General features: G+C 40.1%; 3 protein-coding genes across 4 annotated transcripts in view; 2 read left to right on the top strand and 1 right to left on the bottom strand.

Moving 5' to 3' along the window:
• Positions 1–1,512, bottom strand: part of eif4eb (eukaryotic translation initiation factor 4eb) — a 31,939-nt gene extending 30,427 nt beyond the window's left edge. Inside the window, exon 1 of the mRNA XM_061925074.1 lies at positions 1,473–1,512. Within this exon, the coding sequence (XP_061781058.1) occupies positions 1,473–1,490 (18 nt within the window). The 5' untranslated portion in view covers positions 1,491–1,512. The remainder of the gene's footprint in view (positions 1–1,472) is intronic.
• Positions 1,513–1,576: 64 nt separating this feature from the next.
• metap1 (methionyl aminopeptidase 1) overlaps positions 1,577–25,607 on the top strand; it is a 67,526-nt gene continuing 43,495 nt past the window's right edge. The window contains exons 1-2 of one of the 2 annotated variants that reach the window (XM_061925073.2): positions 1,609–1,741; positions 14,168–14,327. In XM_061925073.2, the coding sequence (XP_061781057.1) occupies positions 14,319–14,327 (9 nt within the window). In that variant the 5' untranslated portion in view covers positions 1,609–1,741; positions 14,168–14,318. Of the gene's footprint in view, positions 1,742–14,167; positions 14,328–25,607 lie in introns of both variants that reach the window. The other variant, XM_061925072.2, reaches the window with a different exon arrangement.
• On the top strand, positions 22,502–24,824 carry LOC133571872 (E3 SUMO-protein ligase ZBED1). The gene is made up of 2 exons (XM_061924392.2): positions 22,502–23,236; positions 23,418–24,824. Exons 1-2 carry the CDS (start codon positions 23,131–23,133, stop codon positions 24,458–24,460), a joined length of 1,149 nt encoding a protein of 382 aa, XP_061780376.1. The 5' UTR covers positions 22,502–23,130; the 3' UTR covers positions 24,461–24,824.

The following is a 25,607-nucleotide window of genomic DNA, read 5'->3' as shown; positions in this document are numbered from 1 at the left end:
ACAAGATAGCTGAAAAAAAGATCCGGCCAGAGAACATTATCAACATGGACGAGGTTCCACTGACTTTTGATATTCCTGTGAACCGCACTGTGGATACAACGGGAGCACGTACGGTGAATAATCGCACCACAGGGAATGAGAAGTCATCCTTCACTGTGGTTCTAGCTTGCCATGCTAATGGCCAGAAACTTCCACCCATGGTGATATTCAAAAGGAAGACCTTGCCAAAAGAGACCTTTCCAGCCGGCGTCATCATAAAAGCTAACTCGAAGGGATGGATGGATGAAGAAAAGATGAGCGAGTGGTTAAGGGAAGTTTACGCGAAGAGGCCGGGTGGCTTTTTTCACGCAGCTCCGTCCATGTTGATATACGACTCCATGCGCGCCCACATCACGCTGGTTTTTAATATATTATTAAAGTTTGACTGACCTATCTGACTGTTTTTTTGACATTCCCTTTAGCGCAGTTAGATGCGGCTTATAACACGGGGCGGCTTATAGGTGGACAACGTTTTGAAATATGCCGTTCATTGAAGGCGCGGCTTATAACCCAGGGCGGCTTATGGTGCGGAAAATACGGTATATATACAGTATATATATATGTATATATACATATATATATATATATATATATATATATATATATATATATATATATATATATATATATATATATATATAAGTGGCCAAATTACTCACAGGCCTGACACTTCAAGGATATTTTTTATTTGATTTTTGGTGTGGACAAACACTTTTTTATGAAGGTAAATACAGTAAATAATATTTCATTAAAAATACATTTGTTGTACATTATTTTTAATAATACATGTTATATTTGTATAAATTATAAGACGGGTTTATAACACATGTTACACATGTTTTATTTAAAAAAATCTCTATTTGGATTTCAAGTTTTAATATTATTTTAGGTCCAAATGTGTTAATAAACTATGCAAAGTAAAACAATAACTGTTGAGGAGTTAAAGTAAAGCATAAAGGTAAACACAAAAGTATATACAACAGCTAAATCCTTCCCTGGACTTTAAAAGTTCATTTTCTGGTGCCGCCATGCCCCGGACCGCACATGAACACCCCCGCTTTAACGCACTTAACTTCAAAGTTCATGAAAACAACGTGTAAGGAGTTTTTGACACACGGGATTAAATGTGTCAGTAAGTGTGTCATTATCGTGTATCCCATAAATCTCCAGCAAATTTACTAAACAATGAGTGAATGTTTGGACAAAAGTGGACGGCGATTCTCAACGTCATCTTAAAAGTTGCGAGAAGTCCATACAGCTTTGACGCTCCGCTTAGATCGTAGTCAAGAAAATACAAAGCAAAACAGAAAAATAACAGCCTGTTTACAGTTCATGTTAACTGCGAAGACGAGAGAGTTGAATAATATATGTTTAAGCACAACCCTTTAAAATGTTTTGAAGTGTTGTTTTTTTTTTAAAGAAAAGGTGCTCACCGGTTCGGCAGTCGCCATTTTACAAATCTGTTCGGAAAGTGTCAAGTGATTGGACAGCACGCAGCAGCGTGACCAGCCGCTACGGACATGCGCAGTGTGTTGCCTCTGGCTGGCTGTTTCCCTGGGACTCCACCCCTCCGTCAGACGAAGGCATGGCGAGCACAGAGGAGCTTAAAGAGTGTGAGACGGAAGGCTGCGACAAGGACGCCAAACTTCAGTGCCCCACGTGTATTAAGCTTGGCATTCAAGGCTCCTATTTCTGCTCACAGGTAGAGGTTTTTTTTCTCTGCTCTCATTTAGTTGAAAAACCCGCGGTTTGTCCTGCGCCGGGGCCCTGTTTCTCATCACGAGGCTGACATGTAGCTGCCAAGCTAGGTGAACGTGTAGATGCCATCGTTGTATTCTCTTCTTTGACCAAAAGTTTGACATTATCCTCACGATGTGCAAGGTGGTATAGATGAGTAGTTTAGTGTAAATAATAATAACAGCCGGGCTAATCATGTCGAAGAGTACCATACTACTAGCTGCTTTACTCTTGACTGCTCGGCTAAAGGAGTGAATTTGTTACGATTATTGGCTAGAATTGGCAGAAAAGATAGTTTGACGAACATGTTTTATGAGCGCAGTCTACATAGCTAAAAGTGGTCTCGATTTTCATTATTTTTATTTGAATGAGATGAGCTCTTCTCAAAATTAACATCACCGAAGTGAAACATGACAATCATTCATTCCCTGAGCACCATATTTAACCCTGGCACTTTTTGCACCAGTGGTTCTCGAATGAGGGTACTTGAGATCTAAACCATATGAACATAATACGCATGTGTTGAGGGTTGCATAAGTATTTGATGCCGTGCTGGTTTTGTGGATTTAAAACCTTACAAAGTATTCCTATTAATCAGAATATTGTAAATAACACGTAATATTTTCAACTAACTAATGTAAACTGCCAAGGCAACACAATGCATTGCTGATTGACATGTAAATGGTAGTGCTATTGCTTTTGGAATTTTACAGATTATGTACAGTATTACAGTTACAGAAAATTGTGTGCATGTAAACAGTCAAATAAGACTGCAACGATTAATTCATTAATTTGATTACCAAAAGCTTCGATTTGGGTTCTGTTTTGATTAATCGTTTAAGTGTAATTAATAAAAGTGTGTACAATCCAGACCTAATAGTTTCTAGAACTTTAAAGGGTACTACCTATTATACAAAACCAACTTTTCATATGTCCTGAAAATTTGAAATAAAACCGTGGAGGCATGACGCCGATAGTAATGAAATAATCTTGCCTTCCTTCAAACGAGCCGTCAGGAATCTGCTCTGACCTGTGATGTCTGCGGCTATATCCATATGTTGTAGAAATTTCCCCGAAGAGCTCAATAAGCTCCTTCTTTTTCTATATCTTGTTGTAGGGCAGGCTGACTTGTACATACATGCACATGCATCCTTTGCTGTTGCAATTTCTAATACAAAGTAGCATATAGTTCGAAAATTATATCTGTCAGTAGACTAGATACGGAAGCGCTAAAAACTACAACATGGATGACGGAGAGAAGGCGCTTTTGAAATGGAGCGACGTAAATAAGACCACCCACAAAACGGCGCATCTTTAAGAGACAATCAGAAAGGTCTGCCAAACATGATCTATGCAACATTTTGACCAAATAACCACTAGTACTATTTATGTAGACCTCAAGGGAGTGTTTTAAATGTAGAACAAAAATCATATTACACTCCTTTAAGGTGCAAAAATAATGAATATGTAAGGACATGCTTAATAAAGTGTAACAAAATAGTACAAAGTGTGAAAATGTAAACCTATAGAAACCTGAGAACTGTTTTTTGTCATGAAGTTACGTCTGCTTTAAAGGGTGAGTGTGGCTGAGGTGGTGTGGTATTACCGGTCTTGGTGTGGACAAGTGCCTTTCATAATTAACAGACCTCATTGGTCTGACCACAGTTGGTTTAAAAAAAATAAAAAATCCCAAAACTGCCATACTGTCGAGGTGACGTGTTCTGTTTTGGTGACAATTTCTTTGCTCTATGCAGCACTCATTTTCACTTTTTTTGTCACTCCATGCAAAGAGTCAACCGTGAGACAACAAGTTGGCCCAACCAAACTTAATACTGTTGCATGATTGGCTGTTGCTAGTTTCATCAGGGTCTGGAAGGACGTCAGGCAGCTCTCAAAATGCAGAGTAAGGAACAAATCAAAAAAACTAAACACGAACAATTACAGGCTGTTGGGAAAAAATGTAGCAAGCTACACAACTTCTTTAGGTAGGTTAATTTCATAGTTTAAATAGAGTGCTAAGTTAGTTGATCGTTTGCACTCGAAACTCAGCAGTTCTAGACCTGTCACTGTTGTTTATGTGCTGTATCGTGAAAGTTAATTTTGATTTGTGGCTGTCAACAACCACGAGTGTAACACACATAGATTTGTTTACTTTTTTGTAAATGTTGAACATAATTCGCTGATGTAAACAGTAATGGAATGAAAATTGCATGGCGTTTTATATATTTGTTTATACACAACTTTACTAAAGTTTACTACAAGTTAGGTCATACACTATATGATAGTCTATTTCAATTTATTGACATTTGATTATTTGTATATCATTTGCATGCATGCGTGCGTGTGTGTGTACTAGGGCTGGGCGATATATCGAATATACTCGATATATCGCAGGTTTGTCTCTGTGCAATGTAGAAAATGACTATTTGGCTTCAAGCGGAAAGATGTCGAACAGACAACCGTAATACGTCAAGTATGCGGCAAAAGCGTTGCTGCAAAAAGTAGCAGCACTGCTAATGTGTAGCATCATTTGAAAAGTCACCCGCTAGAGAATAGGAGTGCTTGAAACTCCGCATGTCAACATCTTTGTTCGGTGCCACACCCACAAAATGCCCAAGCAACCATTTCCACATCAACACCGTATGAAAAAAATAGTCGACAAAAGGAGATAAGGTCCGCAGTAACCTACCACATAGCGAAGGACATACACTATTTGATTTCCTATTATGCTGCTAATTTTTATTAGACACTTATTGAAATATTTTGTGTGACATATGCACTTAAGTGCACTTTATTTTTTTTAAACTATTGTAGTGGCGTTCTGTACAAAAAGTTCACTTTTTAATTTAGTGTTGTTTTGATATGTCATCTTAGTGACATGCACAAAAGTGCACTAATAGCTTGTTTTAAAATGTTTGTGCCACTGCTTAGTAACTGTTAAAAATAAATAATAAATACAGTTTTGGTAAATTGACTTACCGTATTTTCCGCACTATAAGGCGCACCTAAAAACCACAATTTTTCTCAAAAGCTGACAGTGCGCCTAATAACCCGGTGCGCTTTATTACGATTCATTTTCATAAAGTTTCGGTCTCGCAACTTCGGTAAACAGCCGCCATCTTTTTTCCCGGTAGAACAGGAAGCGCTTCTTCTTCTACGCAAGCAACCGCCAAGGAAAGCACCCGCCCCCATAGAACAGGAAGCGCTTCACCCGCCCCCATAGAACAGGAAGCGCTTCACCCGCCCCCGGAAGAAGAAGAAAAAACGCGCGGATATCACCGTACGTTTCATTTCCTGTTTACATCTGTAAAGACCACAAAATGGCTCTTACTAAACGATCCGGTTCATAAAAAGACGCAATCTCTCCATCCGCACACGGATTACTACCGTATTTCACAGCAACTGAACCGCACTGTGGAACGGGAGCACGTACGGTGAATATTCGCTCCACAGGGAATGAGAAGTCATCCTTCACTGTGGTTCTAGCTTGCCATGCTAACTTCCACTCATGGTGATATTCAAAAGGAAGACCTTGCCAAAAGAGACCTTTCCAGCCGGCGTCATCATAAAAGCTAACTCGAAGGGATGGATGGATGAAGAAAAGATGAGCGAGTGGTTAAGGGAAGTTTACGCGAAGAGGCCGGGTGGCTTTTTTCACACAGCTCCGAAGGCGAACACACCTTCACTAAGACGGGCAGACAGCCTCGGACGACATACGCCAACATTTGCCAGTGGATCGTAAATGCTTGGGCAGATATTTCGGTCACAACTGTGGTCCGAGCTTTCCGGAAGGCAGGATTCACAGAACAACAGCGACACTGACTCCCGATGACTTCTACGAGACGGAACCGGCCATTTTGGATCCCACGCTTGCGCAACTTTTCAATTCGGACACCGAAGACGAAGAATTCGAAGGATTTACGAATGAAGAATAACTTCAGAAGGTGAGCGCTATGTTTATTTTGTGTGTTGTGACATTAACGTTCGAGCAACATTATGTTACTATTGCTCTACACCATTTTGAATTTTACTATGTTTGTGATTGCACATTTGCGTACATTTTGGGACAGAGTTGTTAGAACGCTGGTTTTCAATATATTATTAAAGTTTGACTGAACTATCTGACTGTTTTTTTGACATTCACTTTAGCGCAGCGTTTTTTTGACATTCACTTTAGCGCAGCGTAGGCGCGGCTTTTAGTCCGGGGCGGCTTATTGGTGGACAAAATTATGAAATATGTAATTCATAGAAGGTGCGGCTAATAATCCGGTGCGCCTTATAGTGCGGAAAATACGGTAGTTGTGATTTCCCTCTCTGGATGAAAGTTTAAAATGAGCATATATTAATGCAGTATGAACAAGAATGTTTTAATGTAGACACATAGAATCATCATACTGGTGTGAGTATATGCATCAAGTGTTCATTCAAGGCTAAGGCAAGAAAATCGAGATATATATCGTGACATGGCCTAAAAATATCGAGAGGAGTTGTGAATGAATTAAATATGAAATCTGTGCTGCAGTCTGCAGGTGTACCTAATGTTGTGGCCCAGCAGCGACTGCAGCACGGATTTCATTCATTCACAACTCCTCCAACACGAACATTTTTGTTTTTGCACTTTTGGCTTCTTATTAAATAACTTTTTTAAATAGATTCAATCTTGCACGTGGAAACTTTAAGTGCGGGCTTTAGTTGATACAACACTCCCGTCAGGGGGTGCATTCTTCGCCGGGGGTGCATTATCCGGCACAACACCGGAGACTTTGACTGTTTTTCGCTGGCTTTGGATGAGAGCTGCGATGTACGTGACACCGCCCAGCTGCTCATCTTCTTACGTGGGATAACTACAGCCTTTCAAATCACGGAGTAGCTGGCAGCCATGCAGTCAATTAAAGAGACAACCACAGGTAATGACTTGTTCACATAGGTAAATGCGTGTTTGGACATGTTAGGACTGAAATGGGACAAGCTGGCAGGTGTGACAATCCAATCCAATCCACTTTATTTATATAGCACATTTAAACAACAAAATGTTTCCAAAGTGCTGCACAACACTATTAAAAACAATACTCAAATATTATTCTTAGCTCCACCAATGACTGAATAAAAACAAAAAATAACTACATAAAAAACCAATATAAAAAAAAAAATGAAATAAATGATTAAAAACGATTTTTAACAGATGGTTGTCCAAATCTGACGGGGAAAAATGTTGGATAATGCAGGATAACGTGACAGAAATTAACCCTGTGCAGAAATGGACATTTTTGCATTGTATTATACATCAGGAAGTGTTGTGTAAGACAGTGTTAAAAATAAAACCATCAAAAGCAATCTGCTTTTGTATAAAGTTAAGTTAGGTTAAATTAAATTATTATTATTATTATTATTATTAATTAATATTTTTATTATCATTATTATTATTTATCTTACAGTATATCAAAAATAATATTGAGCAAAATTTAATTGAAATATTGTCGGTGTGGCCCTCCAGCAGTGCTCGGGTTGCTTATGCGGCCCTCGGTAAAAATTAATTGCCCACCACTGTGCTAAACGCTAAGCACTGACTACATGCGCTCTGAATACGCACTGCTGATTGGCTGTTACCCCTCTGAATACGCACTGCTGATTGGTTACACGCAGAGCGGTAACAGCCAATCAGATGGTTGTGTGGGTGGGACAATGCTGGGTGCTGTGTAGAGTACTGACAGAGAAGAGGCAGAAAGCAGAGCAGCTTGTTAAGACTTTAGCTTAGGCGGCTACTTCATATGTTCGTGTGGAAACTCGTTCGGTACACCTCCGAACCGAAACGCCCGTACCAAAACGGTTCAATACACATACCGTTACACCCCTAATGTGTGTGTGTGTGTATGTATGTATGTATGTATATATATATATATATATATATATATATATATATATATATATATATATATATGTATGCATGCATGCATATATGTATGTATGTTTATATATATGTATGCATATATATATGTATGTATGTAGGGCTGGGCGATATGGCCTTTTATTAATATCTCAATATGTTTAGGCCATGTCACGATACACGATGTATATCGCGATATTTTGCCTTAGCCTTGAATGAACACTTGATGCATATAATCACAGCAGTATGATGATTCTATGTGTCTACATTAAAACATTCTTGTTCATACTTCATTAATATATGCTCATTTTAAACTTTCATGCGGAGAGGGAAATCACAACTAAGTAAATTTAGCAAAAGTGTATTTATTAAACAGTTATTAAGCAGTGGCACAAACATTTATGTCATTTCCAAAACAGAAAGTGCAAGATTGTCAAAGACATTTTAAAACAAGTTATTAGTGCACTTTTGTGCATGATGTCACGAAGATGACATATCAAAACAACACTAAATTAAAGTGCACTTTTTGTACAGAAAGCCACTACAATAGTTAAAAACAAATAAAGTGCACTTTTGTGCATGATGACAAGATATTTCAATAAGTGTCACATAAAAATGAGCTGCATATCAAATAGTATATGTCATACCGTGTTGATGTGGAAATGGTTGCTTCGGCATTTTGTGGGTGTGGCACCGAACAAAGATGTTGACATGCGGGTTTCAAGCACTCCTTATTCTCTAGCGGGTGACTTTTCAAATGATGCTACAAATTAGCAGTGCTGCTACTTTTAGTAGCAACGCTTTTGCCGCATAATTGTTCAACATATTCCCGCTTGAAGCCAAACCACTGCCAGACGATGGATCCCGTGCTGTTTTTCTTAGGAATTAATTCTTCCTCCATTTGTTACCAGATTCGCACCTTCTCTCTCTCTCTCGTATTACCACCCGCACCACTCCGTTAGCATCACAGCTAACGTTACCATGTCGCTACCTCTCTGCTTCGCGGGAGCGTGTGATGTTGCACACGTGACGTATGTAAGAAGGTGCGCTTGTTTTAAGTCTCTGTGAGGAGAGACAAGAAAGAGTGAGAAACGCATGCAGTTTAATGCACGCAGCTAAAAGCAACTGTGTGAGAACATATACTCGAATATCACGATATACCGTATTTTCCGCACTATTAGCCGCACCTAAAAACCACAAATTTACTCAAAAGCTGACAGTGCGGCTTATAACCCGGTGCGCTTTATATATGGATTAATATTAAGATTCATTTTCATAAAGTTTAGGTCTCGCAACTACGGTAAACAGCCGCCATCTTTTTTCCCCGTAGAAGAGGAAGTGCTTCTTCTTCTACGGTAAGCAACCGCCAAGGTAAGCACCCGCCCTCATAGAAGAAGAAGCGCGCGGGTATTACGTTTCATTTCCTTTGTGTGTTTACATCTGTAAAGACCACAAAATGGCTCCTACTAAGTGACACACTGTGGTTCTAGCTTGCCATGCTAATGGCCAGAAACTTCCACCCATGGTGATATTCAAAAGGAAGACCTTGCCAAAAGAGAACTTTCCAGCCGGCGTCATCATAAAAGCTAACTCGAAGGGATGGATGGATGAAGAAAAGATGAGCGAGTGGTTAAGGGAAGTTTACGCGAAGAGGCCGGGTGGCTTTTTTCACGCAGCTCCGTCCATGTTGATATACGACTCCATGCGCGCCCACATCACAGATGGTGTCAAAAAACAAGTGAAGCACACAAATACAACACTCGCCGTCATTCCGGGTGGATTAACCAAAGAACTCCAACCGCTCGATATTGGTGTCAACAAGGCATTTAAAGCATGACTGCGAACGGCGTGGGAACAATGGATGACCGAAGGCGAACACACATTCACTAAGACAGGGAGACAGCGCCGGACAACATACGCCAACATCTGCCAGTGGATCGTAAATGCCTGGGCGGATATTTCGGTCACAACTGTGGTGCGAGCTTTCCGGAAGGCAGAATTCACGGAACTGCTGGAAAAACAACAGCGACACTGACTCTGATGACTTCGACGAGACGGAGCCGGCCATTTTGGATCCCGTAGTATTCGCCCAACTTTTTAATTCGGACACCGTAGGAGAAGAATTCGAGGGATTTATGAATGAAGAATAACTTCAGAAAGTGAGTGTTATGTTTATTTTGTGTGTTGTGACATTAACGTTCGAGCAACATTAAGTTATTGCTATTGCTCTGCACTATTTTGAATTTTACTATGTTTGTGATTGCACATTTGCACATTACCGTACATTTTGGGAGTGAACAGAGTTGTTAGAACGCTGGTTTTTAATATATTATTAAAGTTTAACTGACCTATCTGACTGTTTTTTTGACATTCCCTGTAGCGCAGTTAGATGCAGCTTATAACACGGGGCGGCTTATAGGTGGACAAAGTTTTGAAATATGCCGTTCATTGAAGGCGCGGCTTATAACACGGGGCGGCTTATGGTGCGGAAAATACGGTAGTCATTTTCTATATCGCAGAGACAAACCCGGGATATATCGAGTATATAAATATATGGCCCAGCCCTATATGTATGCATGCTTTATTTATTTATTTATTTATTTACAGTGTTTCCCCTGTGGCTCCAGGGGTAAACAAATGGGCAAAATATGATTCCACATTGTTGAAAGTGGTCATCTGAGAGCATTTCTAATTGCAGTGCAGTTAAAATAAAAATGTTTTGATGCCCCAGATATACAACATCTATCTGCCTTTTAACAATATCACTTCCTAGCAATGAAGTTGGCGCCCACATACCTGAAGTAGAGCTCTTCTCTCTTTCACCACAGAAGATTGTGGATTGCTCCCATTGGAATCTTGCTGCTCTTGTACATCATTCGGCATATCTTTGTCTGTGACCAGGCTGTCAAGGGTGAATGGAGAATCCCAACTCCTGTGAGAGCATGTGTCAATATCTGATGTATCTATTCCAAATTGAATGGATGTAGTTGATGGAGAACCGCCCCAGATCTGCTCGCATACTGTAGTTCGAAGTTCAGCAAAACAACTCTACCGTAACCACTTGTTCGACCTGCATCGACTGCTTTTCTGTACTTTCCACGAATCGCTTTCAGCTTAGTGCTGATAGTTGTTTTTGTGATGTCCTCTTTCCAATGAGGAAATTCCTCAGATGTCCCAAGTCTGTACCGCTCCAACAATAGGGTAAGAATGTCACCATACCTGGACTGGCAAGTTTCCCAGTCAACACTTTGTTGAGTTTTGTTAACTTTAAACTCAAAAACGATGCTTAAAAGTAGCTCTACTTCTCTGTCAGTCCACATATATAATTATTTCTTGCCGTGACTCGCCATTTTTGCTATATGCCGCCTCCGGAAATTACGTTTTGGATGTTTCTGATTGGCTAAATGGTCTTAAGTCCTAGGCTACAGCGCCCCCAGTATTTCGGCATGCATATGACACTCAGTGTATGCGTTTGCCTGAGGACAGAGATAGTTTGTAAAGACGTTAGTTTAGGTGGTGGCTCTTTGTTGTTTAGGCGGCCGCCTTAACAACAAAGCGCTGCAGATGGTTCTGTGGGTGGGACAATGCTGGGTGCTGCAGAGACATACTGACAGAGGCAGAACTAAGCGTAGCAACTTGTTAAGACTTTAGTTTAGGCGCTGCGGGAAACCCTGATATATATATATGTATGTATATATGTGTGTATATATATATATATATATATATATATATATATATATATAATTTGTGTGGTTTTATGAACAGCTAGTGTCGACATTTGTTTCTTTCCTCATTGTGATTCTTGCTGTTTTCTCAATTTATCACTAATCCTCGCCTCTATGGCGGCAAATAAAGTGAGTTTTTACAAGAATCATCCCTGCAGGATGAGGAATAGCTAAACGTGCTTCACTACACACCGTAGGAGGATACAATAGCTCACCGGCGTCACAATTTAAACAAATGCCATGGGTGCATCTACGCCTCACATCCACTGTAATGATACCAAGTACAAGAATGTATATAGTCAATACTACTATGATTACATCAATATTTTTTCCTTTTTTAAAATTCATGTTATATTCATAAACTCAGGAAATACGTCCCTGGACACATGAGAACTTAAATTATGACCATTGTATGACCCTATAACTACTTGGTATCGGATCGATACGTAAATTTGTGGTATCATCCAAAACTACTGTAAAGTATCCAAACAACAGAAGATTTAGTGATTATTACATTTTAACAGAAGTGTAGGTAGAACATGTTGAAATGGGAAATAACCAAATATGATATTCAAATATATCTGCCTGTAACAGTAAGCAATGACCAAGTTGCCATGACTACTTCGCAAAACTGTTTACATGATGTACAGGAATGGTTTGGGGCCAATTTTTCATACTTAAACAAAAGTAAAGCAGAAATCGTCAAATTTGGTCAAGCAAACCCACTGCAAGGTCATGACAGTGCTGTTGGTCCTCTGTCCTCATATTGCCACACATCAGCAAGAAGCCTTGGAGTTTTTTTTGACAGCTTGCTTAAACTGGACAAACATATTATCTCTGTCATTAAATCTAGCTTCTTTCAGCTACAACTCCTTGCAAAAATAAAACAGTATCTTCCACAGGCTGACTTTGAAAGAGCTATTCATGCATTTTTGACGTCACGCCTGGATTACTGTTATTCTTTTTACGTGGGCCTGGATCAGGGCTTTCTCCAACGGCTGCAGCGCTTGCAGAATTCTGCCGCTCGTCTTTTAACCAAAACCAAACGACATGAGCACATTACCCCTGTACTGGCCTCCCTTCATTGGCTCCCAGTTACTTTTAGAGTTCCTTTTAAAATTGTACTTATTGTTTTTAAATGCGTGCACCGAGTGGTCCCAAAAACCAGACTCAAAGCCAGAGAAGATAGAACCTTCTCATTGGCAGGGCCCAGACTGTGGAATAACTTTCCACTATCTATTAGATCATCCCAGTCTCTGAGCCAATTTAAATGTAGGTTAAAAACATATTTTTACACCATGCCGTTCAAATCCAGTGAGGCAGGATATCTTATTCGTTTTAATTTTTTGTTTTATAAACATTTTTTTATTACATTTTAGTATTTTAGGTGATATATTCTGCACTTCTTTTAAGGTATATTTTACTATTGTATTTTATTCATCCTTCTTTGTTACAATGTAAATGTTGCCTTTTTTTGTTTTAAATTGTTTGTCTGTACAGCACTTTGGCCAACTGAATTAGTTTTTAAATGTGTTGTATAAATAAAAGAACTGAACTGAAACTAAAAACAAAGTCCACTTTGCAAAATGAGCAAGGTATTCATGTCAGTGTTTCCCACACATTCATTTATTTGTGGCGGCCCGCCACGAAAGAATTATGTCCGCCACAAATGGATTTTTCGGCTTTTGACTCGCTCGACCGCTCATAAAAGCAATGGGACTGTCTGTGAATGTTGCTTGTAGTTACACCTCCGGTGCAGTAGGTGGCGGTATGCATTGTAACTCCGCCAATAGCACTTAATTCACCTGGTGGGCCAGAAGAAGAAGAGGGACGGACGGACGGGACCAAAATACTCGCCGACTACTTTTCATAATGATGGCGCTTCCTACGTTTCTACCTCAAACATCCAAAAGCTGCTGAAAGCCTTGATCCAGGATGCCATGGGGAAAAAAACTTAAATGGTGCCTTTTGGCGATAGTTAGCAGCTTGGTGGCTCATAGCCGGCTAGCTAACGCTTGCTAGCGTGGTAGCATTGCTTCATTTTTACAGGTGTTATAGGTAGATAGGTTATAGCTGCATCGCTCGCGGCTCGTCATATATTTAATGTTAATCCGCGATTTCACCGAGCGTTTCACTGACGGTTTCGCCTGACGCTGCTTCATTAACACCGCCGCTGTTTGACTCGGTCACCTGTTTTCATACCGACGAGCTAACGTGTCCAGGTTATAACCCTGTTGTCAAACACACATGGACTGAAGCTAAATTGTCCACTGTCCACTGCAGCATGTGAATGCAATGAAAAGAATAAAATCTGAGCCAACCAGCTGTTAAAATGTTGTCCAGGTTAATGTTTTATTAAAGGCCCTTCATTTCAAGATTTCAACTGTGATTGGGCTTTAAACAGGTGGATGACCTGTTCAGATGGGTGTAACTGCTACTGGTCAAATAATGTGAAATAGCATTTAATTTTACATGTATGCAATGCCATTTAAATGTAATTATAGATAATAATAATAATAATAAATACTGTGTAGTGTTGTAAATAGTCAACGGGAAGGATTCTAGTAAGATATAAGCCATGAGCACTACACAGCCAGAAAAAAACCTAGGCAGGACAAGTAAAAATATTGGGGCAAGTAGATTTGAGAAGTTGGGCAAGTAGAATAAAACCTTAACGTTGAACCCTGCATGTGTTGAGCTGCTGGTTAGACGGCACTGTACATAGAGCGCTTCTGCTCGTTAGTAATAAATTCTAATGTTGGATGTTCACTCCTTCACACAGATGAGTATAGAAAAATATTTTCAACGGCCGAAAAGGGCTGGACTTGGAGAGGAGGTAGGCCTACAGTCCGGACCACAGGTGCGACCTGTTCAGCAGCAGTAGGAGGAGGTTGACTGACTGTGGCAGGACACCTCTGCCTCTGTTTCACTTCATGTTGCTGGTAAGTAATATGGTTGTAGTAGTAGGCTAAAGTTAAATTATTTAGTATTCACTAATTAAAGGGGCAGAGCTTTAAGAGACATTTTAGCTTTTATATTTTATAAGATATATTTTTTGTAAGAACCACAATTAATAAATATATTTCAGTGAATCACTAATTGTTCAAATCTGTATATAAATATGTACATAAAATGTTGTAATTATATTCCAACTCCGCGTTCTTCTTGGTCATCGCCGCTGCCCCCCCCCCCGCCGACCACACCACCACAAATAGATGCCTGTCCTGTGGGAAACACTGCATGTTAACAAAAAATAAGAGAAAATGTTCTCACATTTTACATGTTTACATGCGCGTGGCAGCACAGACCCGCTTCCGCCCGGAAAAACACGAGTGATGACGTCACGGCTATTGCTAACAAATGTAATTGCGTGCGACAAATTTTTATTGTCGACAATATTGACCAATCGTTGCACCCCTAGTGGACGTACTTAAATTTATTCAAGATGAACCCGTGGACAGCAATCTACAAAATGTGCAATGTGCAAATATTAGGACAGTGGCTCTCTTTTAAGGACCGAAAGGCTGCACAGCAAAGCAAGTGTGACATCATGGTTGGTTGCAGCTCTCGCTGTTCTTTGCAGAAGTGGAGTCTCTAAACACAAGTTCAGTCTCCAATAAGACCAGAAATGGATGCTGGATTTGTTGCTCGTCGTTTTTAAGAAAGGAAAAAGTTACTAAAATGATTGGAGAAGTCTCTAGAAACTTGAAAAACTCTCAACAAAGTACGTGAGCAGCAACAATTAAGAATAGAGCAAAACAATATAAAATGAGAAAAAAACATGTTAATACTAATTAATAACCCAGATTTGTTTTTAAATGTATTAGGGCCAGGTGATTAAACAATACCAATATATATCACGATAGATGTGTAATCTATATCAATAAAAATATTAGGCTTTTTTTTCTACGTCGGAAGAAATGGGAAGTTGCAAAGCAAGGTTGGTTGCCTGAACAAAGGCACTCACTAAATGAGCAACAAATGAAGTGATCACTGATTAGGAGTAACAGCCAATCAGGTAACAGTATCAACTATCCAGTTTGGTTGTGATCTTGTCTCGTGATTGATTCTTTGCATGGAGTGAGAAGAGAAACAAAATAATTAGTGTTGCAGAGAGAAAAGAGATTGTCAATAAAACAGGAAAAGTCACCTCAACAGTATGGCAGTTTTTGGGATTTTTTTTAAACGGACCATAATCAGACCAAAGCGCTCGTAATCGTAATCCGTAATACCACACCCTTCAGCACAGCCGACACTAAACCTGCAGAAAATAGTTATTCTCAGGTTTCTCTCTTTACATTTTCACACTTTGCACTAGGGCTGGGCGATATATCGATATACGCGATATACACTGTATCGTGGGTTTGTCTCTGTGCGATATAGAAAATGACTATATCGTGATATTCGAGTATACATTCTCACGCATTGTCTTTTAGCTGCTGGCATTACACTACAGGCTCTCCTCGCTCTTTCCTGTGTCTCCTTCTCACAGACAGACAAGCACACCTTCTTACAGACGTCACATACTGTCACGACATACATCACATACGTATACGCCCTCGCGCAGCAAAGAGGCAGCAGCATGGGTAACGTTAGCTGTGATGCTAGCGCAGCCATGCGAGTGGTAATCCGAGAGAGAGAGAGAAGGTGCAAATCTGGTAACTGAAGGAATAATTAATTCCCCCAAAAAACAGCAGGGGGTCCATCGTCTGGCAGTGGTTTGGCTTCAAGTGGGGACGGCGTGGCGCAGTGGGACAGTGGCCGTGCGCAACCCGAGGGTCCCTGGTTCAATCCCCACCTAGTACCAACCTCGTCATGTCCGTTGTGTCCTGAGCAAGACACTTCACCCTTGCTCCTGATGGGTGCTGGTTAGCGCCTTGCATGGCAGCTCCCTCCATCAGTGTGTGAATGTGTGTGTGAATGGGTAAATGTGGAAGTAGTGTCAAAGCGCTTTGAGTACCTTGAAGGTAGAAAAGCGCTATACAAGTACAACCCATTTATCATTTATTTATTTAATATGTCAAACAGACAACCGTAATTTGTCAAGTGTGGGGCAAAAGCGTTGCTATAAAAAGTAGCATTATTGCTAATATGTAGCATCATTTGAAAAGTCACCTGCTGGAGAATGAACATTGCTTACTCCGCATGTCTACATCTCCGTTCGGTGCCACACGCCCACACCATCAAAATGCCAAGGCAAACATTTCCAGATCAACACCGTATGAAAAAAATAGTGCTTTTTTTAGTTGTGATTTCCTTCTCTGCATGAAAGTTTTAAAGTAGCATATATTAATGCAGTATGAACAAGGATGTTTTAATGTAGACACATAGAATAATCATACTGGTGTGATTATATGCATCAAGTGCTATGGCAAAATATCGAGATATATATCGTGTATCGTGATATGGCCTTAAAATATCACAATATTAAAAAAAGGCCATATCGCCCAGCCCTACTTTGCACTATTTTATTAAGCATTTCTTATGTATTCCTTATTTTTGCAAGTTCAATTCAAGAGGTTGTTGTTCAGTGTCCAATATGATTTTAGAATTTTGTTTAATTGTTTGAGGTTTTTTCCATGGTTATGTTGACATTTCCTTTTCTCTCTGCCTTGAGAGCTGAGGCGATTATAATCAGTGGAAGGTTATTTTTAAATTTATGTTTCTCCTGGTCTTTACTTAAGATGTATCAATCGTTATCAAACTCGACCAGATTAAAAACTTTTACATGACTATTTTTGTGCCCTATGCGTGTGTGTGTGTGTGTGTGTATATATATATATATATATATATATATGTATATATATATATATATTAGAGCTGCAACTAACTAACGATTAATTTGATAATCGATTAATCTGTCGATTATTACTTTGATTTAATCGGTTAATAATCGGATAAAAGAGACAAACTACATTTCTATCCTTTCCAGTATTTTTTGGGAAAAAAACAGCATACTGGCGCCATGTTCTTTCAACTTGCCAAATAAAACAAGGAAAATGTTACAAAAATGCACACTTTTGACACCCCTGCTATAGATAACAAAAAATTGAATCTGATAAATGTATCGATAAAAAGCAGAGCCTGGCGACGCATGCGCGATTATCATAACTCTCTCGCTCTCTCTGTCTCTGCCCCTCCCTCACGAATGCTGCTGCACGCACAATTTGTTGTGTTTTTTAACCTTCTTAACCCTGAACGTATATTGAAAATACACGCAACCCTAACTCAAAATGCCGGACATTTGAGGCATTTAGGAAACACCGCCCGACAGCCCCGCAAAAGAGGACATGTCCGGTGAAAAGAGGACGTATGGTCAGGACCTACCCCGGTCAGCTAGCAGCGATCGGTTTCACGTCCGGTAAAACCGATCGCTGCTAGTCCTCTTTTGCTAGCATGCTAGCAGCTAACGGGCTAGGATAGATTGACCATACGTCCTCTTTTCACCGGACATGTCCTCTTTTGCGGAGCTGTCAGGGCGGAGTTTCTTAAATGCCTCAAATGTCCGGTATTTTGAGTATTGTTGTTTACACAACGTGCAGTACGCTACTTAATATGTCCGTGTGGAAACTCGTTCGGTACACTTCCGCACCGAAACGAAACCCCCGTACCGAAACGGTTCGATACAAATACACGTACCGTTACACCCCTATTATTTTGATTATTGTTTTTCAGCTGTTTGTAAATGTTGTAGTTTATAAATAAAGGTTAAAAAAAAAAACGTAGCCTCTGCGCATGCGCATAGCATAGATCCAACGAATCGATGACTAAATTAATCGCCAACTATTTTTATAATCGATTTTAATCGATTTAATTGATTAGTGGTTGCAGCCCTAATATATATATATATATATATATATATATATATATATATATATATATACGGCTGGGCGATATGGCCTTTTTTTAATATCGCGATATTTTAAGGCCATATCGCGATACACGATATATATCTCGATATTTTGCCTTAGCCTTGAATGAACACTTGATGCATATAATCACAGCAGTATGATGATTCTATGTGTCTACATTAAAACATTATTCTTCATACTGCACTAATATATGCTAATTTTAAACTTTCATGCAGAGAAGGAAATCAAAACTAAAAAAAAAATCACTATTTGTTTCTTACGGTGTTGATCTGGAAATGTTTGCCTCTGCATTTTGATGGTGTGGACGTGTGGCACCGAACGGAGATGTTGACGTGCGAAGTACTTAAATATTGTTTTTAATATTGTTGTGCAGCACTTTGGAAACATTTTTGTTGTTTAAATGTGCTATATAAATAAAGTGGATTGTATTGGAGTGAGCACTCTTCGATCACTAGCAGGGGACTTTTCAAATGATGCTACATATTAGCAGTAGGCTACTGCTACTTTTTATAGCAACGCTTTTGCTCCACACTTGACAAATTACGGCTGTCTGTTCGACATATTCCCACTTGAAGCCAAACCACCGCCAGACGATGGACCCCTGCTGTTTTTTGGGGGAATTAATTCTTCCTTCATTTGTTACCAGATTCGCACCTTCTTTCGCTCGTATTACCGCTAGCATCACAGCTAACGTTAGCCATGCTGCTACCTTTCTGCTCCGTGAGGGCGTATATGTTCAGTATGTGACGTATGACGTGACAGTATGTGACGTGTGTAGAAGCTGCGCTTGCTGTCTGTGAGAAGGAGAGACAGGAAAGAGTATGGCTGGGCGATAAAACAATAACAATATATATCGCGATAGACATGTGATCAATATCAATAGAAAATGGGGTCGATAGAACGTTCGATAATTTCACTGAGTTCTGTTAGAAAAAAATAGGAAGAAAGGCCGAGCCGGAACCGCACGGCATTCTGGGGGGTGTAGGCAGAGGAAGGGCTTTGGCCTCTCGACCTATCACGGCCGAGCCTGAACCGCAAGGCATTCTGGGAAATGCTAACAGGAAGAAAAAAAAAAAGAGCAACAACGGCTAGCTGACGACGAGGAGTGAAACGAAACAGGAATATGAGTGCGGCAGCACGAGAGGAAATTGTAAATAAAAAAGGAAATGTCACGTCACCAGTTTGGCAGTATTTTGGATTTTTTAAGTCCGATACGAATCAGAGTAATACTGTCTGCAAACTTTGCAAGGTCGTCGTCCCGACCAAGTCTGGGAACACGACAAACTTATTTTACCACCTGAGCCGCTCTCACCCGCTGGAGTACAGCAGTATCAAACAGCCACAACCATCTACATCAGCCGGTGCAAGTGGAACAGCACCGAAGCGGCAACAACAGACCACCATCGAGAGGTACTCGGCAGCAGTGCCATACGACAAAAATTCAAAACGTTATAAAGAAATAACGGATGCAGTGGTGTATCAATTAGCGAAGGACATGCTACCGCTCAGCATAGTTGAGAAGTCTGGGTACAAGAGTCTCATATACGTGCTCGACCCCCGTTATGTTCTACCTAGGGATGTCCCGATCCGATATTTGGATCGGATCGGCTGCCGATATTTGCAAAAAAATGCGTATCGGCAAGGCATGGGAAAATGCCGATCCAGATCCAGTTTAAAAAACACTCCGGTCCGTGTTTTCCAACGCACCGATTTAAATAATACATTCCACTTTTCTACTGCGCCCTAATTTCCGTTCCGCCCTCTCACAGACAGCAAGCACAACTTCTTACACACGTCACATACTGTCACGTCATACGTCACATACCGTATTTTCCGCACTATAAGGCGCACCTAAAAACCACAAATTTTCTCAAAAGCTGACAGTGCGCCTTATAACCCGGTGCGCTTTATATATAGATAAATATTAAGATTCATTTTCATAAAGTTTAGGTCTCGCAACTACGGTAAACAGCCGCCATCTTTTTTCCCCGTAGAAGAAGCGCGCGGTGCATGCTGGGATATGTGACGTTTCATTTCCATTTGTGTGTTTATGTAAAGACCCCAAAATGGCTCCTATTAAGTGTGTTGTCTGTCTAATTATAAATAATGCAGACGAGGCGTGTTAACTGAGTTCTCAACGTTTACTCACAGCGTGCTAACTGCCAGCATACAACGCTTCTCAGGGCTACCGCGCATGCTCGTAACTATCGTTGCATGCTGGGTAGTGTAGTTGTTATATTTGCTAGCTCATAACAGCACATTGAGAGACACGCTTACGCGCTTAATTCAATACTTGCCGTCATTCCGGGTGGATTGACAAAAGACCTCCAGCCGCTAGATATTGGTGTCAACAGGGCATTCGAAGCTAGACTGCTAACTGCGTGGGAACAATGGATGACGAAGAAGCGCGCGGTGCATGCTGGGATATGTGACGTTTCATTTCCATTTGTGTGTTTATGTAAAGACCCCAAAATGGCTCCTATTAAGTGTGTTGTCTGTCTAATTATAAATAATGCAGACGAGGCGTGTTAACTGAGTTCTCAACGTTTACTCACAGCGTGCTAACTGCCAGCATACAACGCTTCTCAGGGCTACCGCGCATGCTCGTAACTATCGTTGCATGCTGGGTAGTGTAGTTGTTATATTTGCTAGCTCATAACAGCACATTGAGAGACACGCTTACGCGCTTAATTCAATACTCGCCGTCATTCCGGGTGGATTGACAAAAGACCTCCAGCCGCTAGATATTGGTGTCAACAGGGCATTCAAAGCTAGACTGCTAACTGCGTGGGAACAATGGATGACAGAAGGCGAACACACCTTCACTAAGACGAGGAGGCAGCGCCAGACGACGCCAACATCTGCCAGTGGATCGTAAATTTGCCCAACTTTTCACTTCGGACACCGAAGACGAAGGATTTACGAATGAAGAATAACTTCAGAAAGTGAGCGCTATGTTTATTTTGTGTGTTGTGACATTAACGTTCGAGCAACATTATGTTGCTATTGCTCTGCACTATTTTGAATTTTACTATGTTTGTGATTGCACATTTGCGTACATTTTGGGAGTGAACAGAGTTGTTAGAACGCTGGTTTTTAATATATTATTAAAGTTTGACTGACCTATCCGACTGTTTTTTTGACATTCCCTTTAGCGCAGCGTAGGCGCGGCTTATAGTCCGGGGCGGCTTATTGGTGGACAAAGTTATGAAATATGCCATTCATTGAAGGTGCGGCTAATAATCCGGTGCGCCTTATAGTGCGGAAAATACGGTACTCTCACGACATACGTCACATACGTATACACCCTCTCCCAGCAGAGAGGTAGCAGCATGGCTAACGTTAGCTGTGATGCTAGCGCAGCTGTGTGACCCAACGCTCCCTCTAAGGTGCGCGCTTGTGCAATTGCGCACTGTTTAAGCGTCCTCTGCGCATAGCAATTATATGCCACGCACAAAATCTAATAAAAAAATAAGCGCATAACAATTTTCGACACACCGACACGACAGAGAAAACAGTTTTCGTCATCATTGTTCAAATATTGTAAGGTCTGTGGAGACGCTTATCTCCGTTCGGTGCCACACGCCACACCATCAAAATGCCGAGGCAAACATTTCCAGATCAACACCGTATGAAAAAATTAGTGATTTTTTTAGTTGTGATTTCCTTCTCTGCATGAAAGTTTTAAAGTAGCATATATTAATGCAGTATTAAGAAGAATGTGTTAATGTAGACATGCAAGCCTTGAAAGAAAATTTTGAAAATCAAGACTACATTTCCTGCAAATGGGTGCATTTCTACCCTATATTTTAACTTTAGATTTATTCTCATATCAAACTCTTTTGGCTGTCTTTTTGATACTTACATCCGGCGCCCCCCCTCCACACCCTGGATTATAAATAATGTAAATAATTAAATGTGATTATCTTGTGTGATGACTGTATTATGATGATAGTATATATCTGATAGTATATATCTGTATCATGAATCAATTTAAGTGGACCCCGACTTAAACAAGTTGAAAAACATATTCGGGTGTTACCATTTAGTGGTCAATTGTACGGAATATGTACTTCACTGTGCAACTTACTAATAAAAGTCTCAATCAATCAAAACACATAGAATCATCATACTGCTGTGATTATATGCATCAAGTGTTCATTCAAGGCTAAGGCAAAATATCGAGATATACTGTATATCGCGTATCACAATATGGCCTTAAAATATCGCAATATTAAAAAAAGGCCATATCGCCCAGCCCTAGTTTCAATGATGCCATTTCTGTTTGTCATGTATAATTTTGTCTATTTTGTGTTTATCCTTGAATAAACAGGTCAGTTTCTTGTTACCAACCATTGTGTATTATTCAAACTCCCCTAATTCAGCTGGCTAGTTGTTATCAAGAGTACTAAAACCCTTTTCAACATGATTCTGACAACTATGTAGGCTAAATAACTTTAAACTTTAATACATGCTCGGATAGGCCAGTATCGGTCAGTATCGGTATCGGATCGGAAGTGCAAAAACAATATCGGTATCGGATCAGAAGTGCAAAAACCTGGATCGGGACATCCCTAGTTCTACCTGGCCGAAAGTACTTTTGCAAGACAGCTATTCCTAAGCTTTACACAATGTGCAGGGAATCCGTGGAAAAGGAGATACTGTTAGCAAAGCACTTTGCGACAACCTCCGACATGTGGTCAAGCCGTTCATGCGAGCCATACCTAAGCTTGACAATTCATTTCATCGACAATGACTGGGTTCTGAAAACACGATGCCTGGAAACTGCGTATTTCCCCGAAGACCACACCGGGGAGATAATAGCAGAAGGCTTGAAGGAGGCACTGTTGTCCTGGAGTCTGGCTGAGGAAAAATGGTGTGCATCACCACAGACAGCGGGGCAAATATAGTGAAGCCAGCTTCATTAAACAAGTGGACAGGGCTGCAGTGCTTTGGCCATCGTTTGCACTCAGCAATTGGTGAGTAGAATTCTCTGTTGATTATGTTGACTTGATCAGCCAATAGAACATGATAAAAGTTTTGTTGTTGTTGTTATCATTCTCATAATTATTTTCCCCATTTTTGTTGTTGTTGTTATTATTATTATTGATTTATCAGTTACCAGTTATTTACACTGTATTTACTTTTGTATTTCTGCAGGTGCGGCAGGGAAAGATAAAAGAGTGGAAAAGGCTGTTGGAGTGTGTAAGAAGGTGGTCTCTGCCTTCTCCTACTCCTGGAAGAAAAAGAGGGAGCTTTTTAAAGCTCAGGAACGTCTCCTTCTCCCAAAACACCAGCTGGTCACAGAGTCACCAACCAGGTGGGGATCAAGACAGAAGATGGTGGCAAGGGTCCTCGAACAACAAAAGGCAATCGCTGAAGTTTTGTTTGCAGACAAAAACAACAGGCACCTGATCCCTACATGGCAGGACATTGGTGTTCTGGAGTCACTGCATGAGGCCTTAACTCCTCTTCTGGAGTTCACAGACTCCCTCTCAGGGGAGTCATACGTGACAGTCTCCTATGTCAAGCTAGTGCTCCACCTGTTCCGTACAGATTTGCTGAATGAAAAAGACCAGGACACTCAACTCACAAAAGACCTGAAGACGACGATAATGACCTATCTTGATGAAAAATATGCCGACTCTGCAACAGATGATCTCCTCAACATGGCTGCCTTTGTGGATCCCAGATTCAAAGCACAGTACATCAGCCCGGAAAAGGAAGAGGCCATTAAAGAAAGAGCAGTGTCTGAAATGTTGGATGAAAACACAGGCCAATCAGAGGCAGAGGTTTCAGAGGGAACAGCAGGCCAGGGTGCAGAAGGAGAAGCTGCCACACCTCTCCCACTGGGTGTGAAGAAACAACCATCATTAGGTAGTTTCTTCAAAAAACAAAGTCAAGACGATGAAGAAGATGCCTCACCTCTCACTGAAAGGCAAAAAGTGGAAAATGAGCTGAAAAGCTACCTAAAATGCCTGGATACCGACAGTGAGTCTGACCCCCTTGAGTGGTGGAAGGTATATGAGCGCAAGTTTCCCAGAATGTCGCAGCTTGCCAAAGGATACTTGTGCATTCCAGCCACCAGCACCCCCTCTGAAATAATTTTTAGTACTGGGGGTAATATTGTGACATGTACCAGGGCAGCCTTAAAACCTGGGATGGTCAATCAGCTTGTCTTCCTTGCACAAAATCTGCAGTGAGGCAATTGTTGAGTAACTTGCAGTGAAGCAGTGTTTGAGTTGTTGCAGCCAGTGAAGCAATGGTTGAGTAGTTGTTTGAGTTATTTTTTTTATATGCTGAAGTTGGTTTGATTTTTCCATAAATGACTGAAGAGGGTAACAGGTTTGTTTTGTCACAGATGTTCAGACGCAAGTTTATTCCGATGTTTACAATATTCTGTAAGACATGTTTGTTTCTGCTTGCTTAATGTGACTGTTATTTATTTGCATATATTGTTACCAATATGGCTTTAAAGCCTGAGTTGTACACTACTAATTTCTTAATTACAATACTTTGCACATTTTGTTGGATTAAGCATTTATTTAATGTCAATATTTCCACATCGACCAGTATTTTCATTTATTTGACTGTTTTTCATAATGCTGACCTCGTTCTAAAGGTTATATTTAAATTAAAAGTATTTAAATTCAGCCTTTTTTCTCCTGGTTTTTATTTAGAATTGTTGTTTTTTTTTTATCAATAATTATCGACATCGACTGAAATGAAACACTTATATCGTGATACATTTTTTAGTCATATCGCCCAGCCTTAGGAAAGAGTAAGAGCCTGAAGTGTAATGCCCGCAGCTAAAAGCAACTGCGTGAGAACGCATACTCGAGTATCACAATAGTCATTTTCTATATCGCACAGAGACAAACCCGCGATATATCGCCCAGCCCTATCTATATATATATATATATATATATATATATATATATATATATATATATATATATATATATATATATATATATATATCTCGCACAGAGACAAACCCGCGATATATCGCCCAGCCCTATATATCTGTGTGATATAGCTACGTACATACATATAGACATACATATATATATATATATATATATATATATATATATATATGTATATATGTGTGTGTGTATATATATATATATATATATATATGTGTGTGTATATATATGTATGTATATATATATGTGTGTGTGTGTATGTACGTGTAACATATATGTGTGTGTGTATATGTACCGGTGTGTATATATATATATATATATATATATATTTATATGTATGTATATATGTTTATATATATATATATATATATATTAGGGATGTCCCGATCCAGGTTTTTGCACTTCCGATCCGATACAGATA

The sequence above is a fragment of the Nerophis lumbriciformis genome, linkage group LG29 (assembly GCF_033978685.3).
Source record: "Nerophis lumbriciformis linkage group LG29, RoL_Nlum_v2.1, whole genome shotgun sequence".
Taxonomy (NCBI): domain Eukaryota; kingdom Metazoa; phylum Chordata; class Actinopteri; order Syngnathiformes; family Syngnathidae; genus Nerophis; species Nerophis lumbriciformis.
This window is presented reverse-complemented; position numbering and strand designations above follow the sequence as displayed.